Source organism: Panthera onca, chromosome C2 (assembly GCF_046562875.1).
Source record: "Panthera onca isolate mPanOnc1 chromosome C2, mPanOnc1 haplotype 2, whole genome shotgun sequence".
Taxonomy (NCBI): Eukaryota; Metazoa; Chordata; class Mammalia; order Carnivora; family Felidae; genus Panthera; species Panthera onca.
The window spans coordinates 12713009-12733951 of record NC_138347.1 but is presented as its reverse complement, the minus strand read 5'-3'; the positions used below and the strand labels follow the sequence as shown (position 1 = coordinate 12733951).

At 53.1% G+C, this 20943-nt stretch overlaps 1 protein-coding gene across 5 annotated transcripts in view; it reads right to left on the bottom strand.

The window, feature by feature from the left end:
• URB1 (URB1 ribosome biogenesis factor) overlaps window positions 1–20943 on the bottom strand; it is an 84340-nt gene that overhangs the window by 33048 nt on the left and 30349 nt on the right. For all 5 annotated transcript variants that reach the window (XR_009612476.3, XR_009612477.3, XM_060640381.3 and 2 more), the window contains 14 exons: window positions 19664–19783; window positions 18099–18215; window positions 17491–17629; window positions 16539–16709; window positions 15322–15515; window positions 13290–13508; window positions 12330–12509; window positions 9595–10450; window positions 8583–8784; window positions 7719–7905; window positions 5117–5175; window positions 2866–3059; window positions 1743–1853; window positions 1265–1328 (listed from right to left, as the gene is read on the bottom strand). Coding sequence is in view for 3 of the 5 variants with exons in the window: in XM_060640381.3 (XP_060496364.3) it covers window positions 1265–1328; window positions 1743–1853; window positions 2866–3059; window positions 5117–5175; window positions 7719–7905; window positions 8583–8784; window positions 9595–10450; window positions 12330–12509; window positions 13290–13508; window positions 15322–15515; window positions 16539–16709; window positions 17491–17629; window positions 18099–18215; window positions 19664–19783 (2813 nt within the window). In the remaining 2 variants the exon portion in view is untranslated. The remainder of the gene's footprint in view (window positions 1–1264; window positions 1329–1742; window positions 1854–2865; window positions 3060–5116; window positions 5176–7718; window positions 7906–8582; window positions 8785–9594; window positions 10451–12329; window positions 12510–13289; window positions 13509–15321; window positions 15516–16538; window positions 16710–17490; window positions 17630–18098; window positions 18216–19663; window positions 19784–20943) is intronic.

Sequence of the window (20943 nt, the reverse complement as noted above, 5' to 3'; positions counted from 1 at the left end):
TGGCTCAGGTCATGATCTTCAGGTTCATGGGTTCGAGCCCTGTGTCAGGCTTTGTGCTGACAGGTCAGAGCGTGGAGGCTGTTTCGGATTTTGTGTCTCCCCCTCTCTCTGCCCCTCCCCTGCTCGCCCTCTATCTCCCTCTGTCTTTCAAAAGAGAATAAATATATATATATATGAAGTATGCCATAGAATACTTCAAAAAAAAGTATTCCACCATGAAAATTATCTTTTTCTCCCCTCCGCAGAGTTCCTCCCGAACTATTTATCTTGGCCCAGTTCACTCACTTCCTGCCTTAACACACCAGGCTCTTCTTCATGTACATACTGAGCAGATGTTAGGGAGCGGGCCCTAAATGATAAGGAGAAAAGACCATGTGAGGGCAGCACAGAGAATCTAAGATGCTTTCCATGAGCAGCTCATTGGACAAAAGTCCCCTGTTAACCTTGACCCTGAGGGGGGCATGGCCCTCAGGGGAAGGCACCAATCTTGGCCCCTCAGGCCAAAGCTGTGCCGCCCAAGGACGCAGCCCCTGGGGACTCGGGAGGGACAGACAGAGAGGCAGACACAGAATGAGACAAACACACAGGGACAGAGACAGTCCAGAGACAGACCAGCACCCGTGTGCACCGAGAGACACAGGGAGAGTGGATTAACATCCAGTCAGCCCCCCACTCCTCTCCCCAGCAGCGCCTTGTCAAAGTCACTCCCATCTGAAGTAAAGCGTGAGAAAAATCAGCCAAACTAGATGCTCCAGCTCGAAGTGAGTTTGGGGGCAGGTCTGTGACAGTCAGGAGGGTGGCCCCACCAACGCAGCCCTGCCAACAGGCGAACCTTGGAGCATGAGGCCGAGTTTTCATGAGAACCGGTGTGTGTTAGGGGAGCCCCATCCATCTCACCCTTCCCCCGAGAATCAAAAACGTATGAGGGGCGCCTGGGTGGCTCAGTCGGTTAAGCGTCTGACTTTGGCTTAGGTCATGAGCTCACGGTTCATGGGTTCGAGCCCCGCATCGGGCTCTGTGCTGACAGCTCAGAGCCTGGAGCCTGCTTCGGATTCTGTGTCCCCCTCCCTCTCCGCCCCACCCCTGCTTGTGCTGGGTCTCTCTCTGTCTTTCAAAAAATATGAATAAACATAAAAAAAAAATTAGAAAAAAAAAACCAAAACACATGAGAGAAGATCCGGGGAGCCTGCTGTGCGCAACGAGCCCCAGTTTTGGGGTGGCCCCTTCAAAGCCTGCTGCTCACACCCCCAGGCCCAATGCTCACCTGAAGTTCACAAGGCTGAGGTCGTTCTGTTCATACGCCCGGAGGAGAAGCAGAATCTTCTGGTCTAGAAGTCAAATCAAAGTCCATTTAGAAAACTGAAACCCTCACATGCTCCTTCCACTTTAGAACACTGTCTGGTCCCCATGCACTCCCTGCTCATATGGCCTGGTGCCCTCATTCTCCCTGGTTATACCACCTGTCCTGTCCCCTCACACTCCCTGGTCACATGGCCTGGTCCCCACACACTCTGGTCACACCGCCTGGTCCCCTCTCACTCCCTGGTCATTCCACCCGGTCTCCTCACAATCCCTGGTCACCTCACACTCCTTGTCACATGGCCCAGTCCCCACACGCTCCCCGGTCATATCGCCTGCCTGGTCCCCTCACACACTCCCTACCTGGTCCCACACACCGCACGATCATATCGCCCCGTCCCCACACACTCTCTGGCCATACCACCCACTCCTCACACCCTTACCCAGGACACTGAGAGTGGCGCCATAGGCCCCAAGGAGCACTGAAAAGTGACTGCTTTCACAGACAGAGGGACACAGCTTTACCACCACTGACATCAGATCCACCAGCGCTTCTGGAAGAAAAGAACACTGAAATGCACAACAGTGCGGGGGGATGTGCACACAGAAGAAAAGCAGAGGAGGAAGCATTTCAGGGAACATTTAAGTGACTCGAATATCCTTCTCTGAACAATACTGGTCTTTGGACTGTGCCTCGATCGTCTTTTGCTTTTGTTTAAGATAAAAAAACACGTCTTCACAATGGTCTCTCTTCCCAGGTCTTTGACAAGCCGCCATCACCCTCTTCACTCCCCATCCCACCAAAGATTTTAAAACCTAAGCACTTTCCTCCATGGTTACATTAGCAAAATCTCTAACACATCCCTACTCCTGCCTAACTAAAGGGTGGGGCCTTTCTGCTTTTCCTACTACCCACACCAGTAACCTGGGTGATGGTTTCGTCAGCTTAGCACTTTATTACAGACCGACCCCACGGTGATTTCTCCTGGTTGGGCATGTTGTCTCTAAGCAGAGCGTGGCTTCAAGAGGACAGAGCCCTTCACACCATCTCGTCTGACCTCTCCCACAGCCTACACGAAACTCAGGGTCACAGGGGCTAAAATAAATGCCACTGAACTAGGGGCAAAGCTTCAGAACCTGGGCTTTCAGAGACCTTCCTGGTAGGGAACTGTTAACAGGGACGTTCGAACCCTTCACCCTCAATGAAAGTTTCAATCTTTTCATGAAAGCATCTCATACAAGCAAACAATTCCTCCCAGGGCAGACACCCATCTAACTTCCCCTACTTCCCAGATTATAACATGGGCCTGCGATATGGCAGTAAGACCTTAAACGTGACTTCTGTAATAACAGACTTTGAAGAAAGGTCTGTGCTTGCTGCTTGACCCGAAGTCAGAGGGAACACTGCTTCAGCTTGGATTTGATAGAAACAAAATAGCCTAATGCCATATTGGTAATGCTCCTCAGCTCCGGAAACACACAGGTGCTAAACTCTGGTGCACAGCGAGCTCCACGAAATTAGGAAATAAAATCTATGTGCGATGAGAGGGTGGGGTGAAGGGTCACCTTTTACTTGACTGTCTGGGTTTTCCTCTTCTTCAGACTTGAGTAGAGTCGGCAAAAACAGAGAATGCTGCGTGAGCATCATGTGGATCGCCGGAAGCTGGGTGAGCTGCGTGCACACGGGGTTTTCCAGAAGGTACAGGCGTTGTATGGCAGCATGGAGGGCCTTTAAAAACATGTGGTCCTGATACCGAAATCTAGGAGGCAAGAATCAAAGGGGGAAAGAGCTTCATAAAGGGGAGTTTCATTTCACAAGAGACAAGAAAAAACTTTTGATGTTTTATTAAGAAACATCTCTAGGGGCGCCTGGGTGGCTCAGTCGGTTAAGCATCCAACTTCGGCTCAGGTCATGATCTCACAGTTTGTGGCTTTGAGCCCCACGTCGGGCTCTGTGCTGACAGCTCAGAGCCTGGAGCCTGCTTGTCATTCTGTCGCCCTCTCTCTCTGCCCCTCCCCTTCTCCTGCTCTGTCTCTCAAAAATGAATAAACGTTAAAATTTTTTTTTAAAAATCTCTAACACACCACAAAGATGGGAAGTCTACGGTGCACATCCATATCCCCATCTCGATTCTACTGCTGTCGCTCCATTATACTTGCTTTATCACCCCCCCCCAGCCACCCACCCATCACAGGGGGTACTTCTGAATCAGGGCTGGGGTGCATTTATTTTCCTGATAGCGCAAACACCACACGAACTTCCTGTTTAGTTCAAAAGTCAGGAGACCCAGGAACAGCCAACCCTGAATAGAGATGATGCTCGCTGCCCAGCCCACCTTGCCAGGTCAACCTCCCCCTGTTCCTTCCATCCTTCCAGCTACTCAATATGCCCGTCCAGTGGCTCAGAGGCCCTCTCTGTTTTAAATCCCTCAGAACCCCCTGAAGGAATGAAAGCATCGTGCTCTAAAAAAGGGCAGCTTTTTAGTCATATGTGAATGATGTTGAGAATCACTTAGCATATAGTGGGCATTCTAGAAATACAAACTAACTGAAGACCGAACAAAATGTCACCATGTTGTGATGGTAATCCATGGCTGTCATTAACCTGTAACCCACCTTCACATCTTTCTCTCCTCTCAGGTATTGTATTTTCCTCTGCTCCAAGTTGGTGAATAACCAGGGAAATGAAAATTACAGGTACAACAAAACACTGTTTCACGGTCATCCGCTTGCTAAAAACTAGAGTCTGACCATATCAAGTGCTAGTGAGGATGTGAGGAAACACCATGCTAGGGTGGCTCAGAAACTTTGGACAGCACGTTAAAATTCTGGTGAAACTGAAGCTGTGCCCACACTAACAGACAGCGAGTGCCCCACCCTGAGACAAGCCGGCACAGGGCGCTAAGAAAGGCATCCTTCGGGGCAGGAACGGGAGGGAGGGAGGGAGGGAGGGAGGGAGGGAGGAAGACGTCCGCCAGCCGGGGACTGGCTACATCGACAGTGGTGTGGTCTTAAGACAGAATTCTGTACCCCACCCCGCAGTATAAGCAAATGGGCTTAGGACTCTGTGTAGCAGCAAGGGTAACTCAAAAACACTCGGGTGCCAAAAAGACAAAGGACACACAACGTGAACGTGTACAGAATGCTAAGCAAACTAAGTAATACCATTACTGTTTAGAGACCTGCCGGCGTGCAACCAAAGTACCAAAACCGTCACGGCCATGACAGAGCCTGACCTCAGAAGTACGCTTTCGGGGGAGGGAAGAGAATAAATCGGGACAAATACAGGAAGTGGTCGGTACTTATTAAATCTGGGTGCTGCTGTGTTATCCTCTGCACATTTCTGGTTTCTAAAAAAACATTTCATTTAAAAAAAAAAAAATTTTTTAATGTTTACTTTATTTTAGAGAGGAAGACAAAGCACGAGCGGGAGTGAGGCAGAGAGAGAGAGGATGACACAGAATCCGAAGCAGGCTCCGGGCTCTGAGCTGTCAGCACAGAGCCCGACGTGGGGCTCGAACTCACGAACTGGACCGTGAGATCGTGACCTGAGCCAAAGTCTGACGCTTAACCGGCCGAGCCACCCAGGTGCCCTGAGGATTTCATTTGTTCAAGGCCGCTTCTCTCATCATCTACAGAGGCAGACTCCACGTCAACGGGCAAAGCATTCAGCCTCTCCACAGTATACCTCGTTATCTCTGCCAACGGAACAGGGCCTGTTCCGTCACAGACACGGTGCCAACAAGCTCCCAGGCTGGCCCTGTGGCGTGCACTCACACCCTTACCGGATCGCACCGAGAAAATGAAATCGTCTTACTTGAGTCCGGTCTTCACAAATTTCTGCCAATCTCCAGGATCCACTTCATTAAGGGAATTCTGTGAATAAAACAAGCAAGAGATATACAGGGGAGACTGTCCTTTCGTTTTTGTTTACATATATATTTTTTAAGTTTATTTTGAAAGAGGGAGAGAGAGCACGCACGTGCAAGTGCACACACGTATGAAAGCGAGGGTGGGGGTGGGGGCAGAGAGAGAGAGAGAGAGAGAGAGAGAATTCCAAGCAGGCTCCGTGTTGTCAGTCCCAAGCCCGACGCAGGGCTTGAACTCACGACGAGATCATGACATGAGCTGAAACAAGAGTCAGATGCTTAACTGACTGAGCCACCCAGGCGCCCCTTCAATTAACTTAAAGAATACAGAAATTAGAGTCATTCGGCAAATACGGAATACACCCAAGCAATCTACAAAAGCATGTGGTTGCTTCTGACTTTAATTTTTTTAATTGTTTTATTTCTGCTAGTAGTTCTGTCAAGAGCTACTTGTCTACGATCATGAAACAAGTAGAAAAAAATTTCTTAACAGTCATGTTATTTTTCCCTTTGTCCTCCATTTCAGAAGGTACTAGATGACGGCACCACACACAGGTCCGGCCACACACGGCTCCTTAAAGACAGGACAGCACGTATCTGCAGGGGAGACCTTTGTACCGCTAGTCGAGCCAATGCAGGTCCGCAGTCACTGACGTAGAGAAATCTCCAAGTACGGTACAGTGTTAAATCAGAGGGGTGCATGCTCTCGAGGGAAGGAACTTTCTGGGACGATGAAAAGCTTCGGCAGGAGTGTGGGCACAATCGTAGGTACGTTTGTCAACATTAAACTCTACTTAAGAGCCCGTATTTCACAACATGAAAATTATTCCTCAGTTAAAAAAAAACAAAAACAAAAAGGGCTGGTCTGGGTGGCTCAGTCGGTTAAGCACCCACCTTTGGCTCAGGTCATGATCTCACGGTTCATGAGAACCCCACATCTGGCTCTGTGCTGACAGCCTGGAACTGGAGCCTGCTTTGGATTCTGTGTCTCCCTCTCTCTCTGCCCGTCCCCAGCTCGCACGCTCTCAAAAACAAATAAACGTTAAAAAAAAAATTGTTTTTTAAAAGGGGGGGCTGGTGAGGCGTGCTGACAGTGGGGCAGGCTGTGTGTGCCTAGGGGCAGGGAACACATGGGAACTCTGTACTGGCTGCTTAACACTGCTGTGAACCTAAAACCATTCTAAAAACGTTACATCTATTAAAGAGGGAAAAAGAAGAGAGAAAGAAAGGTGGGGGAGGAAGAAGGCATGCCTGAAGAACACAAATCTTCATCGGCTATCAAGCCGGCCTGCTGGGTGGGGGGCTGACCATGGGGCCGCACAGGAGGGTCCACTCTCACCTGTGGTGGGGGAGCCCAGCACCCTCCTCTACGCTCAGCTCTCTCTAGATATCAGGGATGTCCCTTCCTCCCTCCTTGCACTGCCATATTTGGGCTCCTGTGAGCCTCGAATGCATAAACCTGTAACAACGAATTAAGACTGAAACACAGGTTACAAGGTCTCTTAATACAACATAAGCACACGGCTTGATCTATGACCCATAAACATTTATCACACAACTGTCACTTGGGGTTATTTTCCTGAGGATTACTTTTTAAATTTTGGGTGCAGGGTTTTAACACGGGTCACAGACTCTAGGAGTTTTAACACAATTTGACACCGTGCATTGAGAAATAATGCCTTCACTTCAGGATATTATTTCTGTACCAAAAAAATAATTTTTTTTAAAAAGTACACTTCAACAGGAGGGAATAATGGCCAAAAATAAGAACTGAATATTTCCAAATTTTATGATAGCCCTGGGCTCACAGAGCCAAGAAGCTCCATGAACCTCAAGCATAAAAATCTTAAAGAAAACTACACTAAGGTACACCATGATCAAATTGCTTTAAAAAAAAAATCCTAATAAAAAAAAATCCTAAAGGGGAGGGAACAAAGATAAGAATGACAGATTTCTTATCAAAACCTATGCATACCAGAAAACACTAAAGCCACTCTTTCAAAAAGCCTAAAAAATATATAAAATCTAGATTTTTATGCCCACTGAAATTCTTCCCAACTCATTCTGAGAGCTGTGTTACCTGTTCCTAAAACCAAAGAAAGACACTGCTAGAAGATAAAATTACAAATACCCAACATGCACGAAAAAATTGTTAATAAAACATTAGTATGTCAAATCCAGTAATATGGAAAAGCCGTAATACGTTATAACCATATACGTATATCCTGGTAAAGTTGGGTTAATGACTGAAATCAATTTATGAAAGTCATCTTAACAGAGTAAACGAAAAATAAGACCACACGACCATCTCAGTAGAAGCAAAAAAGTGCCTGAAAAGATCCAACATCCGTGGCTGGTACAAGGAGGCCCACCGTTTCAGGGCTGCCTGTCACCTGCCGCTCTGCCTCCCAGACACAGCCCGGCCCGGCTCGTCTCCCTCTACTTTCCATTCAAGCCACCTAGCCTGGGATCCACCTGTCCACCTTGGTCTATTTCACTCCTTCCCTTAAAAATGTAGCCAGGGTCCCTAAGAAAAGGAAAGACGCCTACCAACAGCTCACTGAATCTCAGCAGCATCTGCCTCTCCTGATCCTGGGTGCCGTCCTGGCCTTGCTGGTCACCACTGAAAGACATGACCAGCCATTTTACACAGGACGCCAACAGGGTCCTCCTCCAGGCAAGCAGCTCTTCTGCCGACCCGTCCAGGACTGCAGACACGGAGTCGGCCACGCTCCAGCTGCAACAGACAAAAGGCACGAAGTCAGAGGGATGGCCTCAATCCCTCCAGCTTAAGTGTTACCACCATCACACTGGGCACCTGGGACTGGTGCCCCGAGTCCCCTGCCCCTACGACACCCAAAGACAGGAATCACAGGCCGCCCCGCCTCCTTGCTCCAGTGTCACAGAGGTACCAGCGTTTTTACAATTAGGGGAAACAATATCAGTGCACCAGAAAAAAAGGTAACATTGTCCGGGCTTCGCCTAAATGAGACTATCTCAAAGTCAGCACTACCGACATCCTGAGCCACATTCTTCTTTCTCGCGGGGGAGAAGACGGGACCGTCCTACGCGTAAGGTATTTAGCAGTACCCCTGGCCTCCACCCTCTAGATGCCGGAAGCAACTACCCCTCACTCACATCACGATGATAAAAAAAGTCAGATGTTGGCAACAGTCCCCTGGAGGTGGCAAAATCAGCCCTAGATAAGAACCGCCGCTCTCAGGGAATCAGAACCAACCATCCGCTTATGGAGACGCGCTCGCTCCAGGCAGGATGGCTGGAGGCAGACTTCTTGTAGGAAGTGCCTTGTCCCCGAACGAGCAGGGAAGCCATTTCTCACTAGTTTATGTAAAAACTACAGGGAAAAGTGAAGCGGGGAGAGGAACGGCCGTCAGACAATCTAAGCCTTCATACCTCTCGTGCCTGCCTGGGGTCTGAAGCAGGCTAGGCAAACGGTCCATGAGGATACCAAGGTCCTTGGCTCTTGCAAACGGGACCAGCTGGGCCAGGACCTCGTGATGCAGCCCAGACCCTGGGGGCCCATCCGCACTGAGAAGCCTGGTCTGTAGCTGCCTCCACAGAGCTTTCCTCAAGACGGGAATGACAGCAGAGGACACTAGGCAGAGACAAAAAGGACAGTCACACACCACGCTGTGCTGGAGTTAGCGTGCAGCAGCTCACGGAGCCCGTGGCTAACCCTGAGGCATCTTGTGACGGGGAGAGGTCACGCTCGCACCTTGATGTCGGCCAGCGCGGGAGTGCTGATGCCGTGCAAAGCGGCAAACACAAGGGCCGGCAGGTTAGACGCCGACCAGCACAACACACAGGTCACCTGGTCAGTCAACGCTCTGACGCTGGGCCCCGAGCGCAGCGCCTGGCTCGATGCTGGTAACGAGCGCGTGAGTACCAAAGCCCTGAACTTGCTCGGGGTTCGTGCCTCGAGGACACGGGAGCTGGAGAGGCACGTGCGCAGCGGTGCACCAAGAACCGCTGACTCGCCTGAAACTCTACTACGGGTGGAGCGAAAGGGCTGAGCCCGAGCTGCCCAGACTCCGGGTAAATTCATGGACGCTTTGGGGGGGGGACAACGGGGTGGGACAAGGACGGCCATCCCGAACGCCTCCTCTGGCCCCGGTGCGGCTCCCTCCTGGACCCACCCGGGCCCCCTTCCCGTGGGGAGCTCAGGGTGGGCAGGAGCGTGGGGGCGGCACCTCAAGCCACAGGCCCAGACAGGGGAGGGGTGGCGAGCGAGAATCTCCCCGCTTTGTCAGTGTCCAGAGGCAGGTCAGTCAGCGGCTGAAGGAGCAACAGAACTACACCACAGCCTAAACGTGGACGTTCCAGGCGCGGCAACGGATCTGCCGCTCCCACCTCCCCATCCTCGGACTTGACGCCTCCAGCTGCCCGACGTCACCGGTTCCCGTACCTCCCGCCGGGCGTGTGAAGCATCCCCACGTCCTGCAGCGGAGGTACACGTGGACGAGGGGGAGGAAGTCGTCGAGGCCTTCCTGGAGGCAGAGTCCCGAGCCGGGCCGCCCGCACCACAGCTCAAACCGCAGCAGGTGGGTGGAGCTCAGCCGCACGAGTAGGGCGGCGGTGCTCAGGGCCGCCTGCGTCCGCCGGGCCAGGCAGTAGTCCAGCACGTCGACCCCGACCACGGGGACCAGCACGGGCTCTCTCCGTAGAGTGTGGAGAAACACGGCGTCCAGCTCGTCCACGGCCAACGTGGGGAGCAAAGCCCCCAGGCCTTTCACAAACTCAGAGGCCCAAAGGAGCTCGCTGCTCTGCAGCTGGTCCTGGGGGCTGCGGGTCAACAGCTGGACCAGGGTCTTGCCGAGAGCGTTCAGGTGTCTCTCCTTCCCGGGGGACTTCAGGGGTCCCGGGGCCACCAGCTGGGCCTCGGGCAGGCTCAGCAAAGCCAGGGTGACCTCACGGAGCTGGGCGCCCTCCATGTACGGATGCAGCTCCCGCAGGGCCTCCAGCTGCGGGAGGGTCTCTGCCCGAGACGTGGCCCGGCCCGCCCTCCTGTTCTGCAGCTCGTTCAACACGCTCCGGGTGATGGCCTCCGAGTACCCGGCCAGGAGGCCCAGCTGACGGATGCTCCGGAGGATCGGGGCGCTCGCCAGCAGCAGCTGCAGGACCCCCGCACTGAGCTGGGCCGCCAGGAGCTTCACGAGGATGGGGCTGAGGGCGTGCGGAGGGAGGGCCCGTCGCTCCAGGGCCAGGTACCAGCCCTCCAGCGTGGGATGTCTGAGGATGGCCACCAGCACCTCCTCCAGCGTCTGAAATACGGCAACAAGGCACAGACCTCACTCGCGGCCCAGGGCCAGCGGGGAGTAGGATGAAGGGCAGGGAGGAGCATTCCTAAGCCACCCCATCCCCCGGCCCGAGTTCTGACGCCCTTCTCGGGGGTGCCCCGCAGCACCCCAATCTGAGCCCATCACAGCTGTAACCCGACTACAGCACACCCCCTCCCCGGGGCGACTGTGACGGCTCGACCGTGACTTGGCGGGGGCCCCACCCACACCGGCACGTGTCTGAGGAGTTCAGCTTGAGTGAATTTACTGCACAGCGAAACTGCTCTCCAGTCCCTCTGGACAGGGGACGGGCTGTGTAGGAAAGCCGAAATGTGATGAAGGCCAGTCATCTGGACTCCGCTCAGCAGCCCTGCCCTCCAGCATCAATCTGACTGGGGGGACGTGGGGATCTCCCGTCAACCGGAGCGGCGTGATCACGGTTTGGGAGAGACCCCGCGCCTGGAACAGCAGATGGGGACACAGCTGCAAGACCACGGTCTGGAACTAAAGGTCACGTTCCAGGAGGCTGAGCCTTGAGTGAGCCCTGGGGAACTCGCTCGGACCCAGCACTGGGTTTAAACCACCGAGCACAAAGCAGTGAGCAACCTGGCCGGGTTAGGGAATGATCTTTGTAAGCAGCCTCGCGGAACAGGGTTCCTAGCCAACAAAGTCCCAACAACAGTCCCCGAGGACGGGAAGACGCTGTCCTTCCTCCTTCACTCATCAAGGAAGGAAAGAGGAATCCATCACACCTTCCAACAGAGCTGCGCCCGTTAAAAACGGAAAAGCGTGGGGCACCTGGGTGGCTCAGTTGGTTAAGCATCCGACTTCGGCTCAGGTCATGATCTCGCAGTCCGTGAGTTCAAGCCCCGTGTCGGGCTCTGTGCTGACCGCTCGGAACCTGGAGCCTGCTTAGGATTCTGTGTCTCCCTCTTTCTCTGCCCCTCCCCTGCTCACACTCTGCTACTCTCTCTGTCTCAAAAATAAATAAACATAGGGGCGCCTGGGTGGCTCAATCGGTTAAGCGGCCGACTTCGGCTCAGGTCATGATCTCGCGGTCCATGAGTTCGAGCCCCACATCGGGCTCTGTGCTGACAGCTCAGAGCCTGGAGCCTGTTTCAGATTCTGTGTCTCCCTCTCTCTCTGACCCTCCCCCGTTCATGCTGTCTCTCCCTGTCTCAAAAATAAAATAAATATTAAAAAAAAAAAAAACACACAAAAAACAGAAAAGCGTGATTTCATGTTAGCACCGCCCTGCCCCTGTCAAATGGCTCATAGGTGGTCCTGCCGCCCCAGCCACCTCCTCCCGGGAAGTCAACCTGGAGATCAAAAGAAGGAGGCCGTCGTTAGACTGTGAGATGAGGAACTTGTTTGCAGGTGAGATGCAGACTGAGAGAGAAGGGTTCACCCTGGCCCCAGCCCCACGGAGGCCGCACAAGGTTAACAGCAGGACAAAGGCCCTTTCTCCGAGCTGCAAGTTCCCAGCGTGTATTTGCTGGGACGAGCCGCACCCACTGCCCAGCCTTTATTCGGCACAGGCTGCAACTGTTCAAAAGAAAAACATTCCTCCTGGGTTTCTCAAGATGTTCACGTCTCCCGGTGTAAGGAGAGGGGAAACAAGTTGCAGGGAGGGGGAGCGGGAGCAGGGAACCGACTGGAAAGAGGAACGCCCACTGGCACCACGCTCATCTGTGGGTGTGGGGGTCACGGATGGCTTGCGGCGTCTCCTCTACGCTGCATTTCCTCGTTTACCTGCGATGAACACGTACTTGTCTAGGGCCAGAAGCAGAGGGAAAGCCAGGGTCCGAGACTCTACAGGAGAAGGCTAACAGGAAGGAGACCCACGGAAGGAGGGCAGCGGTACCTTGTCGCTGGCCAGCTCCAGCGAGGCCACGGACTCCACGTCCAAAAAGAGGTCGGATTCGGCCTGGGCGGCCTCGCGTTTCTGCCGGTTCTGCGCGTCCAGCCGCGCACAGTGGACGACCAGGCGCCTGAGGAGGTCCAGGAGGAGCTGCAGGACGGGGGGCCCTGCGCTTCGGCCCAGCTGTGAGGATGAGAGCCACACACACGAGAGCTCAGGCCAGGGAAGGGCTCCCAGTCGCCGCGACAGTGACCGAGTCCCTCCGCGACCAGAAGGTGCCGTGTTCCCAGAAACAAGGACTGAGGAGGGAGGCAGGCCGGCGTGGCCGGTCCTTACGAAACCCCAACAACCTCAAGGTCCTTTCTCAGGAAGAAGGGCGCCCTCAACCTTCATGAAGGAACCGGGTTTATTTTGACCAAGATGAGGAAAACGCCAACTAAAACTCTGTAAACCACACTGGAGACAGAAAGCTCACCAACGAACTGGTAAACTAACGCTTCTGAGAGAGGCAGCATCTGGCCGCGCACCGGTCCAGTCTGCCGTGGGAGGGGCCCTGGCCCCACTGACAGCTGCCCCAGCAACAGAGGTCGGCCATGCTGTCTGCGCCTGCTGAAGGTCCAGAATCTGCAAGTGAGGCCCGCAGAAAACGGGTGCCGCAGCCGCCTCTGCACGTCTGCTCCGGGAGGGGGAGCAGCCCGGCACAGAGGGGCGGTGAACCAGCAGCCCAGGCTCCCAGCTGTGGGGAAGCGGCGGGGGCGGGGAGGAACCTCCGTGGCCCTGCGTGTGTCACATCGCTAAGTCCCCTTGTGTGCAATGGGGTGACGGCGAGACTCCAATACTCTATCGACACGGTCGCTGGGTCTGGACTCGAATGACAGGCGGCCACCCTGCAGGCAGAGATGTGGGAGCACGCAGGGGCTGTGGGCCCGGGGGGGGGAGGGGGGGGGGGCGGGCAGCGCTCACCTGGCCGAAGGTCTCCACGGTGCTCCTGATGTAGAGCAGCAGGTGCTTCGCCGAGCGCAGGACCTGGTGCATCGGGAGGTTCGGGAGAGTGGCCCCCAGCCGCACCTGAACCTGCTCGTCCAGGAGCGCGCCCTCGCTCTCGTAGGCCGTCTGCAACAGGGCGGAGAAGGAGGAGGCCGGAGGACCCTGGGGGGCGAGACTGCCCGGCGTCTGAAAGGGCTTGGGAAGGCAGCAAAAGCCCGGACAGAAGGAAAGAAAAACCACCACAGATGAACAGGGTGCACGGTCTGCTAAAAAAGGTACAGGGTGGCGTTCATGACAAGGGGATGTTTCACAATTGTGTCCTCAAACTTAAAAATATGTGACTGCCCGGCATTTTATTTAAGGAAGAAGTTAAGCCCAATGTTTTCAGTCACACATCCGTTCCCAGAGTGCGTGAACACGAAGGCACTGGATCAGGAAGGTGCTCACACACCGAGAACAGACGCCGCGGGCCGGAGCCATGAGGGGCGCTCACTTGACTCTGAGGAGTCACTGTGATTAATCACTGCAAATCCTGTAAAGGAGCCAGCTCAGCAAGCTTTTTGCCTTCCAAAGGCCCTTGCCAGGAGCCTTGGTCGGACTATCTTGTTGGGAGAAAAACAAGTCAGTGGACAGAATGAAAAGAAATTTCTGGAACTCTACCTCAAACTGAAGTTGTTAATTTCTTCTACAATAACTGCCAAACTGCCTTCGTTACTGACCCCACGTGCCTCTTATTATCGTATCTCCACAAACACTCTGCTTTCTAAAGCCAACAAAACCAGGTCACAAGTCCTGGAGACACAGCAGGTCTCCGGGTGGGGTCCCTGGACCAATCAGCAGGGTCGCCCGGGACCGGGTGAGAAAGGCCAATCTCCAGGCCTGCCGCGGACACGCTTAGTCAAACCCACTCAGGGTGGGGCTCAGTGACCATGTCTGAACAAGCCGCCAGGGGACCGATGTCCCCTCCAGGGTGAGAAGCACTGCTGTGACCTACCCACCAGAGAGTGGACACCTTCCTTCGAGTACCCGTGAGACACAGCACTGACCTGCTAAGCTCTGAACGGCTACATCCAATTCTGAACCACAGCTGAGCCTGCAGGGGAAGGTAGCAGCAGCCGGGCAGGACTGCCTGAGCCGAATCCTGACCACCCCCCCTCCCCCACCACTGCTGCCTAGTGGTGGAATGCCTATGCCTCAGTTTCCCCATATGTGTAATGAGCACAGCAGGTCCTAACCCTCCTCCCAGAGGTGCCGTAAGGATTAAATGCCTTGAATTACACGTAGTACCCTTGGTACCAGGCCCTGACGAACGGGAAATGTGCCCTCAACAGAAGCGTCTGCCACAAGTTATCACAAGACAAAGAGGTCCCCAGCCGCCTGCTTTTTCACAAACAGCTAACACTTGTGAATGAATACACAAAAGGCACACCACAAAGTTAACCTCTCCCACCCCCAGCCCCCAACATTTGTATATACTCTGGTGCTGGAGCCAGATGAGCAGGACCCCGTTACAGGTATGCAGCCCCCACGTAAAGAACATTCTTTCTTTGCTTCCATTTTCCCAGTCTTCACAGACTGGAGACTGCCGGGGGCCACCAGCGGCCCCCTCGCCCAGCGGAGCACGCGGAGCCCAGGGGCAGGCTGAGGCCCTCTAAAGGAGGCTAGGACCCAGGCACGCCACATCACTCGGTGAGGAGACCAGAAAAAGCAACCTCCCTCCCGCCCCAAAGCTGGCACGGTGACTAGGCAATCCCGCAGCCAGCGGAAACTGCAATTCTGCTGCACCACTGAGCCATCTGTGCCCCCGTCACACCAGCTAAGCAGCAGTGAGGCCACGGGGCTTCCTCTCCCGCCCGGGGAAAGCACAAGGCTAACAGGTTTCTCCCTGCAGGCTGCACAGTGGTAAGACTACGCCGTTGGGGCACAGCTGGTGCGGCCCACGGAAGCTGTTGCGGGGTTTTCCAGGGAAAGGTCGGGTTTCCACGGGGGCGGTCACGCCGTGGCTCACCAAGGCCTCGCGGACTGGCTCTGGGATCCAGCGGCTGTAGTACGTGTGGAACCGAGAGAGCTGGTGGCAGCAGGGTGGCACCGGAGGCTCCAACTTGTCATAAGCCTGAAGCAGCAGACACAGAGCCAGCGGGTCCCTCTGGGTGTGGAGGAGGTCTGTCAGCACCGCCGTCATATAAGCCACGATGCTCTCTCCTGCAAAGAAATGAGACTTGTGTGGGTGGCCCGCCGGGACCCTTCCGTGACCCGTCGATATCACCAATTCCCACAGGTATTCAAGATCCAGAAAAACACGCGCCACTTCCACAAGGGGTCACACAAACACACTGGAGGGCAGAGGCTATCACCGCACAGCACACCAGGCTCCGTTTCACTGAACGTGTGACGCACAGTCAGGCTTCAGTTCCCAAGGCCTGGGAGTGGAGACCCAGGCACAGAAGAAGTGACACAAAAGCCATCTGGGGCCAAGACTTGCTTGGTGCTCACTAACCCATCTCTTGGTCCTTGGCACATGGGCTTCCCCCTGTGGTCAGGCTGGGACCATGTGGCTGATTCAGCCACTTCCAGGCCTGGCCAGAACAGCCTCTGCTTAACTGCGCGCTCGTCTTCCTCTTCCACAGTGACCTTGGAAGCCGTATGTTGAGATGGTGCAGCTACAAGATGGGAGTGGCCTGGATCCCTGAGCTGCCTCCTTGAGGACAGTCACCCAAGAGAGCAACCACACCTGTACTGAACTATGACAAGGTCCAAAGAGAGACCTTTGCCCATTAAACCACTGTAAGTTGGGCCTTATTTGTTAGCGCAGCAAAGCCTGAGCAACCCTGACTAATTACACCGTTGTGATCTATGAGTATTTCCTTGGCTCTAAGTTCCAGTAACTTCCAACAAGTATGAAGGACTCACACCCTAGCATGGTGAGGACAAGAATAAACTTTGAAGAGAAAACATCAGTGTTACAACAGGTGTCTGTGCAGCCATACAAAAAATGCATTATTATGGACTTATCCCTTAAATGGCCGATTTCCCAGAAGTCCACTAGCCTCTAGATTCTTATCCCAACATGCTTAGCTCTAAAGGCCAGGTGGCTATCACTCAGTGGGTCTGAACCTTGCTACCTTGGGTTCTCAGCAATTACTCCCAGAGCCTCTGGAATCACACCTCCTACCCCACAAAGACCCAGCTGGATGCACCCAGAATATCCCAACTATACACGGGTACCTGTTTCACTTTCCGTCCCAAGGAGCAACTTATTCCTAGCTTCCAGGGCCGCAGGGACCACCGCACTGAAGGGGAACGTGAGCAGGATCATGTCTTCGTTCAGTAAGAATCCAATTTCCTCATCTAAGCCTTCGCTGTCCTCCACCAGGACGTCCACCATGTCAAGAACATCTGAGACAGAAAAAGGACAGTCCAACTAAGGCCAGAGACACCGAAGGACCCCACTGCAAAGAGCTCCACAGGAAGGGATACATAAGGGAATGTCTGAGAAAAAAAGGAGGCATAAAAGCCAAACATCTCTGGGGGGAAAAGATTTAATATGAAGTTTGATTCTAAACACACAAGGACATCATCTATCAAATCTTAAGATCTCTGCCAGACGAAACACAGGATGTTTAGCTCATGTGATAATAATCTGAAGTTTCCTCAAGTGACCCTAAGAAGCCCCAAAACCTTAACCTGGATATTCAGGTGAACGAGTCAAAATCGGTGAAGCAAAATAGGGTCAGGGGCTGCAGCACAGACCAGAGTCCAGGTCTGGATTTCAAATCCTGAGTCTGCTATGTACTAGCTGTGTGAGCTTGAGTTAATTCCCTAATCTTTCTGGGCCTCGGCTGCATTATCACTGTATAAAATGAGAATGATGACATCTGCCACTTAGGGCGGCTTATGTGGTTCCAGGAATTAGATCTGTAAAGAGCTAGGATCAGCACCTGGCACAGAGTAAACACTACACAAACAAAAATAACCCAGCAAATAGGCTCTGTGCCTACTCCCCCTTTGACGAGCAAAGAAGGCAATTTTCATTTCTGGAGTAGGCTGATCTTTAACTCAAAGAAACGGACACCTGCACTTGGCATAAGATATGAACGCAATTCTCATTTTCATCACTGATCTGCCACGGCGGCTGGAGCTTCAGAAGCCCGAGGAGCCAAGAGGCAGTGGCGCCTACCATCGATGTGGGAGACCGGAATGCTGACATCATCAGCCTCCTGCTTCGTCCCCGCGGCCTGCAGTGTGCTGGCTTCCTGGACAAAGTCAGATGCTTTGTCTGTGTAGGAATAGGGATTCGCCACCAACGTCAGTAAAACCTGGGTGTTGAAGAGCCAAGCAGAAAACACTTAGGTGGTCACAAATGAAATGGGAAAAAAAAAAGCCAAAAAAAAAGCCACCAGTAATACAAAGGGAAGAGCTAAAATGTTAATAGTCCCCAATAAGAACAATTTTTCTGCCAAGTCTCTTTTTAACTTTTTGTTACAGAATTAAAAAAAATTTCCTTTTGGTTTAAACCACCGCTTTGAATATTGCTCTAAGCACACCACTATTCTCTTGGTGCAAATCAAATCCCCAAAAGGAAATTACACGGTACACAGTAATAGAGTCCCATTTTACAGATTCTAAAACTGAGCAGATTCTGACATCTCAGCAGGAATTAGGAAGGAAGCCAGAAACACAGGGCTTCTGGCACTGGCACCGGTGCACCAAAAATGCCTTCGTCGCGCTAAAGACCACGTGGCACATTTACTAACAGGCTCCTTCACACTGGAAATAGGTGCTTACGCGTTCCAAAAACTGAATCACGGTTTCTCTCTTCTCTTCCACGGTGTCATGTAAGTGCTCCAGCCACAGCTCCAGCTCCTTCCAGGTGTGCTCAAACACCCCCGTGTCCCGAAGAATCTGTCAGGAAGCAGACCCGGGGCAGGGCGTCAGGACGGAGCCAGCGCCCCGTGGAGACAAAGCAGCACAGCACAGAGGGGGTCAAAGTCTCATCTGCAGTTTTACTCCAAAAGCCACTCTTTCACAACAGCACTCCCAGACTTGAGGGAAACGAGGAAAAGAGACCATTCTGAGCTCTATTAAAGCCCACATAATCCTTGGTCTTGCTGCTTACTCCTTTCCTTCAACTTCTAAACAATAGATTAAAAAAACAAAACAAAACCCAGCTGCTGCTTCAGAGGCTGATTTTTATAGCTGGATTTCCACAACCAGGTAAACGAGCATGACTCGGCCCCTCACAGCCCCCAACCGTCAGCTTGCGTGACGTTCTCCAAGGTAACAAACCAGTCATGTCACGTCACCTCAGTGCGGCCCCCCGAGCCTCAGACCCGGGACAAGAAGCAGCGGTGTTTCTAAGAGAATGGAATGTGTGAAGAGGCAGGACCTTGAGCCAACACCATTAAATGATGTCCCCAAATGGCCTGGTGGCACAGACTCCCACGGCACGAGCCCCAACAGCGCACCGAAGAGTGACCCGACGGTGCCAAGCCCGCCTACGTGCACTAAGCGAACACGAAATCAGGCCTGGGTCAAGTGCACGCCTACAGGGAAACGGCAGCTTGTAAAGGTCAAGGCTGAGATGTTCGTGCTCTTCAAGCAGCTCAGGTGAGGAGGTTACATCAACGCTGCAAAGATAAAATCCCTGCACCCCGCAAACAATGAACGTGCAGTCTGTTGCATCTGTAGCACCCAAGACATTTGCTGGGTGGCGGAAACGAGATTTCCTACGGTGACGTCCAGACCGGGGGGCAGTGGCCCTATAGAGCGAGGATCGCGTGTGAGAAAGAGAAGCTAACAGCCCAACTCCCCGTTCCCTTCCAGCGACTGTGAGGATACCTGTGCTGCGGGTGACGAAGGAGGTCAGAAAGGCTGAGCCCCTGGAGAAGGCGGAGTCTGGACAGGTGCGGAAAGGCACCGCCCATTCAACAGTTCCCCGGAGGGCCGGAAACCGGACACGTTACTGAGCCTACCACGTGCCAGGCCTGATCTACTGCTTGATCTCACGTGCGCCCTCCTTTGCAACCCCACCGTTTCATCCTTCCCGTTCATCTGGGAAGACAACGTTCAGAGAGGTTGGGTCATCTGCCTAATGCCATCCAGGAAGAAGTAGGACTGGGAGTCAAATCCAAGAACAAGACTTCAGAGCCCACGTTCTCCACTTCACCGTGCTGCCTCGGGAATGTAGCTAAGTTTAGACATGATAAATTAAAACTGCCTTAAAACCTCCGAGTTTTAAATTTACAGAAGCCCTGAAGCTTCCTGAATTCGACAGCTGTTTACAAAGCACCTTCTGTAATGAAGACTGTGAAAACGCTTCCCAGAACTAGGAATGGGTAGGGAACGTTCACCTTTGTGATCAGAAGTTTGGTGGATGACTTGAGCTGTAGATGGCTACTGGTCACGAACATTTTCATCAGCAAGTAAAACACAGATCGTTCTCCTCCAATAATTTCTGCCTCTGGGCCTTCCTGGAGTTTGAACAGTAACAGATGATAAACATTACACAGGTCACGGATATACACGGAGCCCAGTATGGCTCCAGGCCTCTTATCTCATTTTAACTACAACTCGGCAACACGGCTGGGATTTTACACGAGGAGGCTCAGAGGCCAGGTGCTCAACCAAAGCACCAACAGCAGCTGGGTAATTGTATTTGCCGCATTTCAGCAAGATGCGGGTGCCGACAGTCGATCCCTTATACGTAATTTAGCTTCTCACAAAGGCTTGTGAGCTTTGAACATACGTCTCAGAGTTCATGGAGCTCCAGATCCCCCGCCCAAATGCCACCGAGGCTGTGTTTGGCTGGCGTCCCTGCAGCCCCCGGCAATGAGGGTGACCCTGAACATGGGAAGTGCTGGTGTTCATAAAGCCCAGCAGACTTCATCTTATAAGCAGAAGGTGGGGCACAGAATATAAATTAATATTTTTTATACCAGTTCTTTCAAAGTTAAGAGGCCTCCCTCTGTTCACTTCCCAAATGAATCACCAGGATCCCACTGGCCCTGTTCAGCTGCAGTAAAAAACTCAATGGCTCCCCGGGCTGGTCATCTCTCTGGGGTCTGTGGCAATGGCCTCATGGTGGGTACAGAGGCTGAGAGCAGGGCCGTGGGCAACACTGCCCACGGCCAACCCTGGACCCTCCAGTAACAGCCGGCACACCGCAAGGGTGTCCGTACTACTCTGTGCCCCCGCTGCCTCTTTAAGTGGTGGTAAAGGCGCGGATGCACAGGGCACACATGTCAACCCTCAACTACGACACAGGTGAACCTCAGGAGAGGACCTGGGGGAACATGCACAGATGCCAGTGCTCCCACATTCTCACGCTTTTCTGGAAATATGCCATGTAAAAATACCTACATACTTTTCTATGCTACTGGTTCTATAAAATTTAAAACAACCTTTTTTTAATTTAGTTTTCAGAGAGAGAGACAGAGAGAGAGAGAGAGAGAGAGAGAGAGAGAGAAGAAGAGAGAGAGAATGAGTGGGGGAAGGGCAGAGAGAGAGGGAGACACAGAATCCGAAGCTGGCTCCAGGCTCTGAGCTGTCAGCACAGAGCCCCGTGTGGGGCTTGAACCCACAAACCGTGAGATCATAACCTGAGCCGAAGTCAGACACTTAACTGACTGAG